Source organism: Barbus barbus (genome assembly GCF_936440315.1).
Source record: "Barbus barbus genome assembly, chromosome: 2".
In the NCBI taxonomy this organism is placed as follows: Eukaryota; Metazoa; Chordata; class Actinopteri; order Cypriniformes; family Cyprinidae; genus Barbus; species Barbus barbus.
In genome coordinates, this window is record NC_136730.1 from 20,400,501 (window position 1) to 20,418,430 (window position 17,930).

Genomic DNA, 17,930 nt, shown 5'->3' on the forward strand with positions numbered 1-17,930 from the left:
CACATACAGCAATCTCTAGTTTGTCTAGAAAATTGGACCGTACAAGATTGGTAAGGTCAGAAATAAACACAAATCCATGGATCCATCTTGCCTTTTGAATCATTCAAGGTGGTGGTGGCAGCTCTGTAATTGTCTGGGGAATATTTTCTCAATAATACTCTCAGTATAACTCAATACTAACAGAATCACTGGAATCAAGTATTATTTCTGACAATTTCCAAACCAGTTCTACAAAAATGAGTACAGTGCCCTCCAAAAGTTTAGAAGCACCCAAGACAAAAAGGGGTTTTGGATAATATCAGCATAAATCCTTATGATCTCTTTCCATAAATGCCATAAACAGTTCATATCAATTCACTGGAGCTCATATACACAAGCACAGCATCTAAGATCCAGACAGGCCAGACTATGGTTGTGTGGGCTGAGTAGAGGTGCTGCAGTAAGTCATAATTGGTTCATCTGAGAACTCCCACTTCTCACAGCTGCTCTCTGAGAACAGTCAGTGGCCTCAATCTGTCATACAGCCCGCCTCCAACAGCTCCACACACTCGCTCCAGCTCTTAACATGTTTTGTTTTCTCACATTCTACCTGTCTTTTTCCTTCTACTGTCAATTTGTGTCGTCAAAACCACTGAGACATCTTCATTAATTGTGTTGTTGCTGCATAGTTAAATTGTTGCAAATTAACACAGGCTTGTTTAGGGACACAAACGCTAATGAATATCAACTCTCTAGCCAACCACAGTTCTGCACTGAAAACCGATGAGGCTAATGTAATATCATTATGTGTAAAATGGTTTAATCATTGTATTCAGGGTTCGTTCAATACTTTTTAATGACTTTCCTGTCATTCAAATGACTTATATACTTATATATTTATACAATATTTTAGAGCTGAGCATAAACAGAAACATGCACTACTGTTCAAAAGTTTGTGGTAGGTAAGATTTTTTATGTTTTGGAAAGAAGTCTTTATGTTCACTAAGGCAGCATGTACTTGATCGAAAAAATTCTTTAATCAAATCGATACAGTAACATTGTCAAATATTGTTACAATTTCAAATATCTGATATCTATTTGAATTTATTTTCAAATGTAATTTATTCTTCTGATAGCAAATCAGTCTAATATGCTGATTTGGTACTCAAGAAACATTTCTAATTATTATCAGCGTTAAAAACCATTTTGCTGTTGTGTGATACATTTTTTTCAGGATTCTTTTTCATTAATAGAAATTTAAAAGTACAGCATTCATTTAAAATAGAAATAATTTGTAATATGAATGTATTTACTGCGTATATTCATTACTCCTGGAAATCAAAAAAAAAAAAAACTTCCTGGTTTTCTATGACCATGGATGTCCTGCATTTCATTAAATGTGGACATCAAAAGTGAAACTAAGTTACTTTAGTGGTTTGAGTGTGCTGGTAAAGTGAAAACTGATTTCTGGTTTGTTCATCAGGCCAGTGGACTGGCATATGGTTATTCTCACACAGAATAGCCCAGTTGAGAGCAGTATGACGCATGATGGTTTGTCATTACAAGGTTGAGTCGTGCATACTGAAGGGCTACAAACGTGGGTAAAGCCAAGGTCACTGCAGTACTATGAGAACATGATGACTGAGTCAGAATTGGCCTTTAAAGACACATTCACTGCAAAGGCACATATATACTCACAGTAAATTCTCAAATTTTGTCGGAGTCATTTCTATTTGAAATTTTCACTGTAATGTAACATAAGGTCATACGTTTGAGGCTGCCAATAGGTAGGCACACTAATTAAAACAATAAGTTAGGGTGTACTTAAGCATGACCAAGTAACAAACTGTGGGCTATTCATGGTTGGCAAGCCAATATGCATTAATATTTACAACAGTTAAAAGCTAAGTTTGACTCATTCTATAAATATAAACAAATTCATGCTTTATGTAGACTTCATGACCAAAAAGAGTTTAAACAGAGGGGTAATCTGATTCTGTATCAGTACTTTAAAGGAACAGACCACCCAAAGACTTGTTCATCAATGGATCCTCTGCAGTGAATGGGTGCCGTCAGAATGAGAGTTCAAACAGCTGTTAAAATATCACAATAATCCACAAGCTGCATGTTTGTAAAAATCAAATCCATCAAGATGTTTTTCACTTTAGACCATTGCTTCCAGCTAAAATATCCATAATTGAGTCCATAATCCATAAAATAGATTTCGCCAGTAAAAAAGTCTAAATCAAGAGAGAAATCTGCACAGGTCAAGCACCGTTTACAAACATGTAGCCTTTTACTTTGCAACACATTAAAGGGGTGATTGACTGCACCCCATAAACCCAATCAGGCCTAGAAGAAAAAAATAAAAAAAAAATAAATAAAAAAAGTCAAACGTGTTCATGCTTCATTTTTTAAAAAACACATTATTTATCACATAATTTACCTTTATTCTACACTGCTCTGTCCCTTCTATGATAAACACCCCAATTATTTCCTGCTTTTAATAAGCACCTCCCTCAGATTGGTTAGCTGGTCCAGTGTGTTGTGATTGGCTAAACCACCTCTAGTGCGTGTCTAAATGTCCCGCCCCTCACCACAGCGGCATGTGCTCCGGTTGAATTGTAAACAATGGTGTCGTCTATATTGTTTATCAATTGAGCCTGATTGAGATGCAGAGGATATTAGTGAAGAGGATCAAGCAGAACCTGTGCAAGCACGGCTCTTAATGGTATGTTTGTTTGTTTTTGGTTCATACTTTTAGATACGATTTTATTTGTAAGTTAATATATGGTTTTATTCTGATTAATGCTTTAATACAGCACAGCAACCGCATGCATGTCCATGTATAACGTCCATGTCCATTGCTGTGTGAAAATAAGGGTATAATTGGAACAGTTTGTTGGATGTTGGAGCTGATCTGACGATCTGAATGAGAGAGAGCGAGGGAGAGAGAAAGAGAGAGAGATGCAGAGCGTGTGCAGAGCAGGGAGACGCAAGGAACAAGATTAAGAATCGCTGCTTTAGAACATTGATTTTGAAACTTGTGAATCATTAGAATTGTTAGAAGACAGAATCGCGATTAATATATGAATAGTTTTCTCTTCCTCTTCTCTAAAGCAGCACAACATGGCCTCGCCCCCTTTGTTGCATGTTCCCAGGGGCGGGGTTTATCTGGGTTTGTGACATAACGGACCCGGGAAGTAGCTCGTTGTAGTCCTTACGAGCTGTTTTTGTAGGCATTAAACTGACAGAAATTTAAAAGATATCTCAGTTTGCATTGAACTTTCAGTGCTGCAACTTTGCAGATATTGTTTATGCTCAAACAGCAACATTACACACTAACTAGACTAAAAATAATTCCGTAAAAATTACGGTAAAAAAAAAACGGCAGCTGTGGTTGCCGGATTTCTACCGTAACAAATACGGTAATAACATTTTAGATTTCACGGTTTTAACAAATTTACAGTTAAATACTGTAATTTCATTAACTGATATAATGTTAATATACCAACCTATTGAAGTACTGAAATCTGTTTTGTACTTGACTGATAATCACCAAATGCAGGTGATGATGAGAAAGTCACATGATGAACCAAAGCCCATCACAAGCAGCTTTTAAATAATAACATATATAGAAGGTGCACATACAACTCTAATAACATAACTGATAAGAAAAAACTAAGAAGAACCAGTTATTTCAAAGAAAAAACAACAAATTCAAACAAAATTTGAAATGCAACGCAGGGAATTCTGGGAACGTCAGTTTACGTTTTTTCCCTGTAAATTTTACAGGGACTTATCGTTAACCATTTAACAGGTTTTTACTGTAGCATTTTCACAGTTTTGTACCGCTAAATCACGGTCATTTTTTACAGTGTAATGTTAAAAAAGTGAAATCGTAACCAACCACCCCTTTAATTAATTTTCTTATGCATTGCTTGTGGATTATGGTGATGTTTTTTTTTTGCTGTTTGGACTCTCATTCTGGCACCCATTCACTGCAGAGGATCCAATAGTGAGCAAGTAAAATAATGCTACATTTCTCCAAATCTGTTCCAATGAAGAAACAAAGGCATTTTTGGGTATAAAAAGAACAAGATTTAAAAGAACACATCCTGGATCTCATCACTGTAAATGTCATTCAAGCCTCAAAAAAAAGCTCTACACGGGCCTTAGCAATGTTCAACTAACTGATTATAGACTAACATCAACTACAGCTAACAGTGAACTAACACCTAGCAATGCAAATATAGCATTTCAGTTTGAAATGGAGATGATTAAGATTCAACTGAATAGAAAAAAAACTGAAAAAAAAAAAAAAGAGAAAACATTGCATCGACATGGAATATATGAACTACTTCAGGTCTGAACACTCAACACAGGCTGCTATGCTGGTTAAATTATTCTCCACACTTGCGAGCAAATAAAAGGGGCTTGGCAGGGCAATTCAACTGCAAACAAATTGAGGCCTGCAAATGCGACTGTGGTTCATGGTGGATGTGGTTGCTAGGTTACGCAAGAATAGACTCTGAGGAAATCACAGAGATAAAAAACCTTCTACTCAATGCTTATTGATCTGCAGGAGAGTGTTATCGTGCAGATTGTTTACCAATATACACTCAAGGACGTAGTTACCACTACCACTGAGATATGTGAAGATCTAGTTAAAGCCTCTCCTGTGTGGAGCACCACACTGCAAGACCTCTTGCACAACCCTTCTCTCCTTCACACAATCCCAGACCCTGTCACAAGTACTCGCTTCTTCACACTACTTCCTTTTCGCTCGTCCCTCTCTCTAAGTCACAAGCATTATCACACATCCTTCCACTTGTGACTTCCTTTTATAAAATCATCAACACCTTACTTGTCAATTTAATTACAGCAAACCCTTCTGGCATTCCTAGCGTAACATAATTAAAGATGCAATACACCCCCAAAATTAGAATTCGCTCATCGTCTACTCGTATTCATGTTGCAAGATTATGAACATGTCAAGAGCTTTTTGTTTGTTTCAGTGTAATATCAACACAAGTAAGAGAAGAAACCGTGCAACAATTTTAATTGGTTCTCTCACATATATATCAAGACATGCCAGGTTTGGAAGTGTGTATGATGAATGTTATCAGAGATCATATGAATCTTTTTTCTTCAGTTTATGACTTATTTCAGACTGTTTATGTTTCAGTGTAAACACCATATGATGTTATCTTGATATTGGAAATATGCACATGATGGGTGATGAGATGCACAAACAAAATTCCACATGGGCAGCAAATGTGACCATGCATCAATCTCACTAATAACTAGAGAAATAAACACATTAAACTCAATTTGAAAGTGAATGCAAATAGTTTACATTTGTATTGAATATACGTTGATCAGTATTACATTGATTAACATTGACTACCCAGTGTCAGTGTATATTAACAATAACAATAACAGTAACAATATTTAAACAATTTTTAATAGTGATAGTAATTTCAGAAAAAATGCTTTTGGATTTCGACGCAGTGAGTGCAAAATGTTGGTTTTCTGTCAAGATGTTTTTTTCATTGCATCACTAGAATTTTTTTTTTTTTTTGTGTGAATTAACTCTAAGGAATAAACAAAAATGGAGATAGTAACAGCATTTGTAAACAGAGAGGCAGAGTGTTGCCAGCTATGTTGAATGTTGATAGCATCTTCTGGCGGCACCGCAGTTTGACACTTACATATCTACTGTAAGATATTGCAAAACATTGCAGTCATTAGACATCACTTCCGCACACAAGTATTTTTTGCTGAATCTCAGGGTAATGTTACATATCTGCACACTTCACAGAAAAGAAAAAAAAAGGCTGTTCTCACCGCTGTGTGGATTTGGCAGCACCGGGTCTCTGGTTGAGCTGCTGGCTACAGCAGTCCACCATGCGCTTGAGGATGTACAGGCACTCCCTGAATGTAGAAAAGAAGGGGTAGTGGCTCAGAATGCACAGAGAGGTTAATGTGCTGTTTCGGTTCTGTGGTGTCAGTCGACCAGTGTGTTTGGATCGTGGAGACTTTCTGCTACTGCCCGGCTCGCCTGGTGGCAAAGTCCCATCTCCTGCAGGGGGCAGTGAAGATTCCCCTGGAAGAGTCAATGTGGAGGGGTCAGATTTCTCTGTTGCCTCCACTGCAGAGTCTGTATGAGGGGCCTTTTCTCCTGTATAAAAAAAAATATTAAGGAGAAATATTAAGGGCCCTATGAAATCAGTGTTATTTTTTCCCCCAAATTTGGTGTTTTCTGATTTCCTTTTTCTGGATAACGTTTTAAACTTAATTACATTACTACATATCACAATAGTCTTGATGTATTCATCTGAATTTTTGGCGTGACATTCCATGTTATACAGGAAATTCCATTTTTATGATTGAATTCAGTCCACATTTTCTCCATGACATAAATCACATGGGTTATGAATGTCAACACCAGGCCACTAATCAGTTGATAAAATGGTTCTGCCTCATAAAACTGTTCCAAAATGACCTCTTACCTTTTCCTTCAGTTCGCGGGCGGTGGTGGCCCTTCTGGAAAGAGCGGTAAAAGTTGAGGCAGATTCCATAGCGAGTGACACCGGAGTCTTTGTCGGTGAGAGTGAAGACGAAAGAGGTGTCGTCACGAAGGCTGACCCGGCGCTGACGCATGCTCAGGCAGCCCTCAGGCTGGCAGAAGAAGACAACGTCAGGGGGCAGTGGCAAGCCATTGTGGTCCTCCAGTGGATAGCGCCTCAGCAGCTGGGGTGTTTGTGCCACGCTGTCGCTGCTGGGTTGCCTAATTAAGGGAAAAAGACTGAAGTGAAAGACAGGAAGACAGATCTCTGGCCCAGCCCTTGTTCTTTTATGCACTTTGTGTGAAGTATTGCAAAACGGCTATATATACACACTACTGTTCAAAAGTTTGAGGAATGGTATTTTTTTTTTTTAAATGATCTCATTTTAATTATAAATGGTCTATAATTTAATATTTAACTGATTTAATAGTTTAATTCAACATTTCTATAACAATCTCACAAACTCCTTGCAGCTCCCTTACAAACACCTGTTTGGAAAACCCAGGATTATGGGAGTAGGGAACTGAAATGACTTAAGGCTGGAAGTTTGAGAAGGACTGCAACACAAACATATTTCTCAAGTTCCACATTTCTTATTCATTATATTGTGATGTGCTGTCAACACTACACCAGACTTCATCACGATAACATACAATCCCATTTAACATTAACTGGCAGAGTACACCTGAGGCTGGATGCCTGGAATACACCTGCACAGGTCACATACAAACAAAACACACAATCAGTTCACCTGTGATTCAATTCGCCTGTCAACAATTTACTTAAGCACCTATAGAACCTATGTCTGAGCCATATACACACAAGCACGCCCACATACCATTCAACAATCTCCCTTACCTGGCTCCAACTACCACCAGGTAGTCCAGGAGGCGGGGACACGGTTTCTTTTTCTCCATCTCTGTATCAGGAGTGTCTCTAAGTCATGGCAACTGTAGCAACCATCAGCTCTCTGCCAGGCAGTCGTCCAATTAGGTGCAGCAGAACTAGGAGTTGGCTGATCGAGGCAGGCAGTGGCCAATCATTACGGTCTGTGGTGTGCAGGAATGAGGCCTGTGGAGGAGTAACAGCGAATATTATAGAAGTAATCCATCACAAAGCAATTGCTCTGCAGTGAAATGAAGCCTTCTGCACTACTGCAAAGCTTGAAGGTGCTGCAAGTGATTTTTGTATGAAATGCCATTCAAAATTTATCCCCATTACCAGACAGTATCACTGAAATAGTTGTCTTGAAATATCACAGACAGCCCTAGGCTTTATAAAGAGCAGAAAAAAAAACAAGAGAAATGCTTCTTCAGAGCTGATTTCTGACTATCAATTAATCAATAAGTTTGCATCTCACAGGGGAGCTCAAGTTTTCAGTTATTTTTCTACTTGCATTATTACAATGGTATCCACAAAGGGCAAAGTTTTGTAAGGAGGGTGTGTCTTATTCAGCAGTTAAGTCGAAAAGTTTTCATTTTGCTGAAACAAAGTTTTGGATATTAAACTTGGGTAAGGTAATTGAACTCTTTATGCTGTTCAGGGTCTCATGTTCTCAGGTGAAAAATTAAAAAGTCATATAATTTTTTGTTGTGTTGTTGTTGCTGTTTTGGTCACATTTTTGTCAAAAGGTGCAGCACTACTTCAAAATACTTGAAATACTCCAAAAATATTTTGTGCCTGGCTACTTGTATGAGTATCAGATTGATAGTCAATTTGCAGTGGCACGATTATGTACCCCAGTGTAAATGTACTGTCCATACTAAACCCAGACGAGGAAGCATAGCATTCAGTTATAACTACATACCACTGAAGTATGATTGATATATTTCTGACAGCAATCTTTACAATCAAACAGAGCACACTGTACAAGCCAAGCTTCGGAAGTCTTCACTAACATATCTTGACAGGAGGCTCAACTTCAAATGCAAACACACACACACACACACACATTCTGATAAGCTAAAGGTATTGGAGCCGAGCTGTGACCTCACCGCATAATTTGCCATTTGTGTTCCTCATGTGTTAGCACTCATATGCATGAGCACATGCCTTAATGTAAATACAAACGAAAACATGCTCAAATTTCATACAGGAAAAACACACTTATATCTAGTTAGACTTTCTTGGATGCTATCAATTCAACTAACATGACTAAGTCTGTTAGATGTTTGTGATTAGAAGAATTGATATATTATCTATATCAAAATGCAAATTACTCAAGCAAGACATTTCTGGATGAATATATTCTGTTACCTAAGTAAATACGGTCTTGAAAGGCTGTAAACAGAAAAGTAATTATGAAGTGAGAGCCAGACGGCCTTTCACAAGCAGTTGCTTCTCTCACTGCAGTGTTTTTTTGTACTGACCCAAAACTGGGTCAGTGCTTATCTGAAGTTCTGAATACTCTGCACTGCAGAGAGTTTTCCATCATGCTCTAACACACAGACAGACACCTGCACCCTACATCTGACAAACAACTGCATTACCTTTGCTTCAGAAGCTTAATAGTCTGAGGTAATTTCTTTAAATCACAGCCCAGAATTAAAAAAGCCTATTTATACTTATTTACGAAATCATAATTTTTTTCTGGCATCTGCTAGAATAAATTTACATGATTTGATAAAATAAAAAAAATATTTGTGCATATTTTACATTGTTGCAGCACCTCTAGTCACTCTGCCTAAAAACGTTCTGTTTTAGTTCTTGTCTCTTTAACGCCCATGTTTGCGAAAAGTCCAACCTGCTCTGATTGGTCTGCAGACCCCAGTCTGTTTTGATTGGTCAACCTGGAAATAAAATGCACCTAATTTAATTTAACAGATTTCAGCTCCTGAGCTTTCATTAGCAGCTGTGAACGGTTTATATCTACAATAACCCAGGTGTTGGCCTTGGAAGTCCAAAACAAAATCAGCATAAAAAAACAGTGTATCCTTGACATCACTTTCCAAGCTGTTCTTTGAGGGTGGATCAACCAGTAGGCACATTATGCAAATGTGTAACAGGGTGATGCAGCTAAGTCATTTAAATAATGGCAGGGCTACAAACAAAGTGTTTTAGGCAAGTGTTTCTGCTGGAGAGATTAACTCCTATTGGCAAGGACTTTGTGTTTTGTAACTCTGCAGACTGTTTACATGAACGAACAGCTTATTACAGACAGGAAAGGTAAAATAAATTTTAAAAAGCATAATAGGTGCCCTTTAAATAAAACTCATATGCCCTAAAAGCAGAACCCTTCAGAGCTGAGATGGTGTTATGCAATATTATGTAACTGCATACGGATCACAAAACAAGGACTTCTGCATTCAGGAGCATCTCATTAGGGTCAACACTGAGCAGGTACTCCGTCTATAGTAGATCATTTGTCAAGCTACATGCACCCAAGCTAAATATAAATTTTCAGCTTATTAAAAGAAAGACAGAGAGAGAGTCAGAAGTGCTCTGCAATGCAGCTCTACAAATGTGCAAAAAAACGAACATGACTTATAAAATAACTAAATATTCTCTCTTGTGGCTGGCTACAGTTAACATCCTTGTCAAACCTAATTCCTAAAAATTAATTGAACATTCCTCAAAACATGAAGGAAAATGTTGCTAGTCAAAGTTTATTACACTCATCCAGATCCTTTAGAACATTTTAATTCTGGAAAGAACAGAAAAATATTCATCTTGAACCTCGACTCAAACTGCTTTTGAATGACTAGTCCAGTCAGCAAGTTTGGCCTTGTCCGAAAGGAAGTATTAATCTCTGGTGTGAGAGGAACCGAAGCGTTCATGGTGTGATTAGTAGCCTCCTCTTTCTGCTGGAGTGGCACTTTCTGCTCTTCCTCAATCACTCTCAACAGCTCAGAGAGGAAGAGGTGGTGGAAGGGAGGTGAGAAGATGGATGGTCTGTGACTAAGACATCAATAACTCCTCCGTTTCTTCCTCTAAGCATCACCCAGATCATTTGACACCAGAACCTCCATGCTGTTCTTTTCTTAAATCACAGGTCTCACTACTGACCCAACATGAATCACTTGTACTTGGAGCGGAAGCTTCAAGGAGCTATGGGATGCCTAAAAACAGATATTTAAATTGGGGCAGGGGAGTGAAGTACGTGAGTAATTATACTTTATTTATTTCGGGACTTTTGTACTTTACCCGCAGAATACTAAAACTGAATACTCTTGCTAAATTACATTTCCAATGGCAAAAATTGTTTCAATTCTCAGAAATTCATTTAGACCTTTAAAGTAATTTTTTTGCAGCTCATTGCGAAATCTTTTCACTAATCAAACAAGACAATCAAATTACACACCAATGACAACCACGTCACTGTAAACAGCATTGGGACATATCTTTCCTTGCTAAGAGATACAACTACTGTATGTTCAAATGTCAACCAACAAAACTAACATTTTGAGGTAACCGGTTTCAGGAAACAGGTGTCAGGTTCCCTTTCGAACGGTCTCTCCCTTTGCGTGAGACCCCTCTATAAGATCATCTCTTCGCTGACTCTGGAAGAAGCCGAGAAGAAGCCGAGGAAGAAGAAGCTCCAGCTCTGCTCTCCGCCGTCAAAGATGCCCAAGCAGCGAGGATTCCCTGCGGCCATCTGGAGCGTGAAGAGCAAGCCAGAGAGCAAATTTCAGCACGTGTTGTTGCAAATGTCACGCCACGAGTGTGGCTCGTCTCGGCAGCGCCCACACAGAGGCTGCGCTCACTGAAGGCTCTTGCTCCCATTTACGAGAGTATGAGTCTTTCCCGTCTCTGCTCACGGATCACCATTTTTCACGAAGGCAGTCCTGCTGGGGAAGCCGTTAACAGTCCTCTCGCCAACACCCCGCCCCGTTCTTGCCTGCAGTTCATGATGAGCTCACCAAGACGTGACGTGCCCCCAACTCAGCACTGACGACAAGGGATACAGCAAGCTCCCCCTCTGGAGGAAGCAGTTACTGGTCATCTGTGCCCACCATCTGCCCTAGGACTGAAGGCCCATGCAGCGCATCCCTCTAAGCCCTGTAGGACCACCTTGGTTATTGCCAATAGGGCTTATGGAGCGGCCGACGCTACATACAATGGCGGTTCTCCAAGTGCGTCAAGCTTCTCCGCAGTATGGGCGAGTCTGGCCAAGAACACCAGGAGGCTTTTAAAGAGCTGCACACAGCAACAGACCTGGCTCTGCGCACCATGAAAGCAACGGCGCAGGCAATCAGCAAGACCATGGGCAGTTTGGTGGTGCTGAACCTCTGGTTAAACCTCACCAAGATCAGGGACGCTGAGACGCTGAGGGACTTTCCTTGACTCATCAGTGTCGTTGAAGGGCCTGTTCAGCCCCGCTGTGGATGGGTGTGCTGAAAGGTTTTCGGAGGCTCAGAAGACGTCGCAGGCACAGCACTTCTTCTCCAAGCGCCCTGGCCCCGCGGCTGCGGGCTTCCAGAAGAACCCCGCCACTCAGCCTGCAAAGCCGGCGCAGCCTCAGCGGAAATCTGAGCCTGGGCTGCAGCAGCGCCCCCGGACAGTGAAACACTTCCCCTTTCCGAAGCGTCAAGCTCCCCGCCCACGAGTTGTGCTGGACCCCTAAGCCGTCCTGATGCGCTAGAGAGGAAGAGGAGTGGCTCTGTTTTTGCCCCGGCCGGAACACCCCACAAAATAGCACGTTTTCATCATCCATCCCTCAGAGCAATGGAGTTTCATTTTCAGCACGTCACGTCCTGCAGGTGCAGCGTGTACACGAATGTTTTACTGCTGTGATAGCGGACCCACAAACAACAAAGAGCAAATTTCCTCTTCACACTCATGTGAATGCAAGTTCCCCAACTTCTCTCGGTGAGCTCTCATTCGCAAAAATAAACCCTCTCGCCTCCCGTTTCATGGCTTGGGCAGCCATTCCGGGAGTGTCGAGTTGGGTTTTAAAAACAATTCTGTGAGGTTACTTGCTTCAGTTCACTCGCAAGACACCTTGCTTCAGAGGCATTCAAACTTTTGTTCCGGACAACGAAGCGCTCCTTCTCTGACAAGAAGTGGAAACATTGATTGCAAAAGATGCATACTTCCACATCCACATAGCCCCCCTCATCACAGACCTTTCTTGAGATTTGCATTCGAGGGAGTGGTATTGATAGGCATCAATATACAGTCCTTCCGTTTGGACTGTCTCTGGCCCCGCGCACTTTCACGAAGTGCATAGATGCAGCTCTTTTTTCCCCTCTATTTTGAACAACCTCGAAAACTGGCTGGTTCTAGCCAGGTCAGAATGGGAGTTGGCTGCTCACAGAGAGTTGTTACTCAGCCACTCAGAGCGCCTCGGGTTGATCATCAACCCGCAAAAGAGTCAGCTGCTGTCTTTTTACCTCCAGAAGGAAGGTACTCACAGCAGATGCGTCCAACTCAGGTTGGGATGCCCTGTTGGAGGGTAATCCGGCGTTCAGCTCCTGGCCAGCCCCAGAGCAACACCTGCATATCAACTGCCTAGAGATGTTGGCGGTTTTCTTAGCCCTGAAAACCTTCCTTCCAGCCTTAAAACGGAACCACGTCTTGGTCCGGTCGAACAGCATGACGATGGTGGCTTACATCAATCACACACCCTTTACAGGATGGCTCGTTGCCTCCTTTTCTGGGCACAGGAAGAACTCTCTTTAAGGGCAGTTCATGTGCCGGGCAGATTGAAACTTGGTGCAGACATGGTGTCCAGAGTCAAGGTAGCCCCGGGCGAATGAGACACACTATAGATTTACTCATCAGTAGAGGTCTAAACATTTCATCCATTGTTGTTAAGGATGTAGCACTATCTGATCACTTCTGTATTTTCTTTGATATACTGATCAAAGAAACTGTTACCACTTAATCTAGATCTGTCTCTGTTAGAAAGAGATGCATTAACGAAAACACTAGTGCGCTATTTATGGAGGCTATATCTTTAACAAGCATTTCTGCAGACTGTTGAAAATAAAAAAGGCAACCAACTGTATTCATCAAAATATTGTATTATATAATATATCCACGTTATCTAACTGCAAATATAGCATATACTGCCTATTATCTAAAAATAAACATTAACTATAACGCGTTTCATAAAATACAACTACTGGTCAGATTTCCGAGAGGTAAACTAATGCGTTAAAATGGCAAAAAATGCTGTAATTTCCTCAACTTTCTGGCGACTGTGTTTGAGAAGCACTGAAATGAATGGGCTTCAATGCTGAAACTATCGGTTGTTTGGAACTATTGGCTGCTCCATGACACGCTTTACTTCCGCATTCCTAAGTTCCTATGGAAGCCTATGGGAGTGTCGCAACTCTGTTTCTCAATGGCTCTGGTGCTGACCATGGTGCTGACGCGCCGTCATGGTGATAACAGCCAATCACATACTTTTCTGGTGCTGCATGAATGGGATTGGCTAGCGTCTGTGCTAGGGTATTTGCATAAGGCAATCTGATTGGCTGACGCCTGCATTGGCGCTTGAAAAGTTTTCAACTTCTGCCGCGTGCAATGCCAGTGAGGCAACGCTTGACGTCACTCCATTCAAAGTAAATGAGAGGCGTTGACGCCGACGCCCCGTGTGAATGTGAATATTTTTATTTATTATTGTTAATGTTCTCTTATGTTCAACAACTTAAAGCTTTAAAATTATTCACTTTAAGGGGTCTAAAATAAAGAAAAGAGACAATTTTTTGTTTCTCCAGCACTTTATTATACTGAAATGTCCTGTGGTTTTTTTGTTTTTTGTACTTGAGTGCAATACATTTTGGTTGAAAAAATGAGAATCGTGTAAGAGAATCGTGATCTCAATTTCCATGGAGAAAAATCGTGATTCACAGTTTAGCAAGAATCGTGCAGCCCTACTTAACTGTTTAGAGGCAGATCTCTTAGAAGTGGTGAACGCCTCACTTCTTTCTGGGACTTTTCCAAACTCCCTGAAAACTGCAGTTGTTAAGCCCCTTCTGAAAAAGTGCAATCTTGATAACACCATATTGTACTGTGGCCGAGAGAGCTCAACGCGCTGCAACTTCAGAAAACACATGCAAATAGAAAAAGCACCAGCAAATCAAGAAAATATCTTCATCAGTTTGATAGCAGGTGGTGCAAATGCTCACAACACAACCAAATAAATTTTATTTGCAGTGCGTTTCTTTGTTTGGTTGTGTTGTGAGCATTTGCAGCGCGTGTGTTGTCAAATTGACAAAAGTTGTTTTCTTAATTTGCAGCCATTTTTTTCTATTTGCAGTGTGTTTCTTTTTTTGGTTGTGTTGTGAGCATTTGCAGCGCGTGTGTTGTCAAATTGATGAAAGTTGTTTTCTTAATTTGCAGGCGCTTTTTTCTATTTGCAGTGCGTTTGTTTTTTTGGTTGTGTTGTGAGCATTTGCAGCGCGTGTGTTGTCAAATTGAGGAAAGTTGTTTTCTTAATTTGCAGGCATTTTTTCTATTTGCAGTGCGTTTCTTTTATTGGTTGTATTGTGAGCATTTGCAGCGTGTGCGCAGTAAAATTGAGGAAGTTGTTTTCTTTATTTGCAGGTGTTTTATCTATTTGCAGTGCGTTGAGCTCTCACGGCCACCGTAATATTGACAACATCAATATTACTATATTACAATATTACTGCCTCATCACAACACAGAGACAGCACTCATTAAGATAATAAATGATATTCGCTTTAATTCTGATTCTGGCAAAGTATCAGTGCTGGTACTAGGGCTGTAATCAACCAAAGAAAATCTTGGTCGACTGAAGTCCTGAAACTTTCGACTAAAAATCGACTAAAAATGACGTTGTGGAGAAGTTACATTAATTAGATACGCACTGTGCTCAGTACTTGGTAGCCTTGTTGTCTGCCTAAATTAATTATAAATAAACATAAAAAACTAATAGGCTATTTGCAGTATATTAAATCGTTTTTGACCTAATTATTTTGCACTGAAATGAGTCTGACACACGAGTCTGTCGTCTCTGACAGCGGTGCATCACGTGCACCTGCGCAATATCATAGCCTGTGATTTCTGAAAACAGTACTATGTTGTCAACTAGTGATATCACAAGAACTTTTGAGGAATGTGCAACATAATTTAGAAAATAATTTTTGTCATATGTTATAAGTATAACTGTCAGACACTATCATTTCAGCCGCTCTGCGCAGCTCGCACAGAGCGAGGCTGAACATAAGAGCTCAGCTTCGCGGCTGAGACACGAATAGACTTAAAGCTTTTACTCTTAATAAACACAAAAGGCGCGTCCACTTTAATAAAAAAATAATATTTATTAAACAAACAAGAGCAGAAACCAAATAAAGTGCATAACTGAAAAATAAAGCATCTTAGGCTCAAAACTAACACAAACAGTGGGCACAGCGCAATTGCGCATTCCAAATAAAAAATGGGTTTGTCTGGGGGATTCTACCGTCATTACGGATGTGTGCGCCTGCAGTTATAAAACGATTATTACACTAAAATATTGAAATATGCCAATTCTGATATGTTCATGTAGCCTACTCAAAAACAGACAGGGCAACCTAACGCAGACAAGTTAGCTTACCGCTTTCAGATGATACGTCATGTTTGTCGTCGAGCTGTGGAAGGCAAACTGTTGCTTGCAAACTTTGCATTCAACCTTTTTCCCGTTATTAAGTTTAACAAAATGCTGCCACACTGTCGATTTTTGTTGTTGTTGACATGTTAGAATAGGACTGATGTATATTGATATGTGTTCCAAACCGCTGAGTCCACTAGCTTATTATTAAATAAATTATATTCAGCATCAAACCTTCTACAGCCTACTTATCTGTCTCTCTTCTCCAGTGGGTTGGGCTAATCCAAAAAAAGTGAAAACAATGGGGGTGTTCTGAAAACAGACTGTTACCTGTGAAACAGGGGTGCTCTGAAAACACCCCCATTAGCAATTAGTGCTTTCCACCTGATGAAATGAGCGCGGCCAAACTGATGAAATGAGCGCGGCAAAAAATCGACCAATCAGAATTTTGGTCGAACCAGACCGTATCGACCAATTAATCGACTAATCGACTGGGACGTTACAGCCCTAGCTGGTACTACTAGATCTTAGTGCTGCGTTTGACACTGTCGATCATAACATACTTCTAGAGAGACTGGAAAACTGGGCTGAGCTTTCTGGGATGGTACTCAAATGGTTCAGGTCATACTTAGAAGGGAGAGGTTATTATGTGAATATATGAGAGCATAAATAAGTCTAAGTGGACGTCCATGACATGCGGAGTCCCACAAGGCTCAATCCTTGTACCGCTCGTTTAGCCTGTATATGCTCCCACTAAGTCAAATAATGAGAAAGAACCAAATTGCCTATCACAGCTATGCTGATGATACCCAGATTTACCTAGCCTTATCTCCCCATTGACTCCCTCTGCCAATGCATTGATGAAATTAACAGTTGCATGTGCCAGAACTTTCTTCAGTTAAACAAGGAGAAAACTGAAGTCATTGCATTTGGAAACAAAGATGAAGTTCTCAAGGTGAATGCATACCTAGACTCTAGGGGTCAAACAACTAAAAATCAAGTCAAAAATTTTGGGGTGATTCTGGAGACAGACCTTAGTTTTAGTAGTCATGTCAAAGCAGTAACTAAATCAGCATACTATCATCTCAAAAACACTGCAAGAATTAGATGTTTTGTTTCCAATTTAGATTGGAGAAACTTGTTCATGCCTTTTTTACCAACAGGATGGATTATTTTAATGGTCTCCTCACCGGCCTTCCAAAGAAGACCATTAGACAGCTGCAACTCATCCAGAATGCTGCTGCCAGGATTCTGACTAGAACCAGAAAATCTGAGCATATCACACCAGTCCTCAGGTCCTTATGCTGGCTTCCAGTTAAATTTAGGATTGATTTTAAAGTACTTTTACTCGTTTATAAATCACTCAATGGCATAGGACCTAAATACATTGCAGATATGTTCACTGAATATAAACCTAACAGACCACTCAGATCATTAGGATCGAGTCAGTTAGAAATACCAAGGGTTCACACAAAACAAGGGGAGTCCGCTTTTAGCTATTATGCCACCCCCAGTTGGAACCAGCTTCCAGAAGAGATCAGATGTGCTATACCATTAGCCACATTTAAATCCAGACTCAAAACTTATCCATTTAGCTGGGCATTTGTTGAATGAGCATTGTGCTATGTCTGATTGCACTGTATTTTATTATTTTTTAATTACTATTTTACTTCCTTTTATGTAAAGCACTTTGAATTACCACTGTGTATGAAATGTGCTATATAAATAAACTTGTCTTGCCTTGCCTTACACCCTCAAACGGTTCAATAGATCTGGTCAGTCTTCGGGAGGGCAGAGGTTGACCACTTTGCCTCAGAAGACAACTCTCACTGCCCAACATACTTCTCAATACAGCAAGATGCTCTGGCTTGCACTGGCTT

General features: G+C 40.2%; 1 protein-coding gene across 2 annotated transcripts in view; it reads right to left on the minus strand.

The window, feature by feature from the left end:
- LOC306883606 (MAP kinase-activating death domain protein-like) overlaps positions 1-17,930 on the minus strand; it is a 68,352-nt gene that overhangs the window by 36,785 nt on the left and 13,637 nt on the right. For both annotated transcript variants that reach the window (XM_079438974.1, XM_079438973.1), the window contains exons 2-4: positions 7,410-7,622; positions 6,495-6,772; positions 5,830-6,163 (exon numbers count right to left, since the gene is read on the minus strand). In XM_079438974.1, the coding sequence (XP_079295100.1) occupies positions 5,830-6,163; positions 6,495-6,772; positions 7,410-7,468 (671 nt within the window). In that variant the 5' untranslated portion in view covers positions 7,469-7,622. The remainder of the gene's footprint in view (positions 1-5,829; positions 6,164-6,494; positions 6,773-7,409; positions 7,623-17,930) is intronic.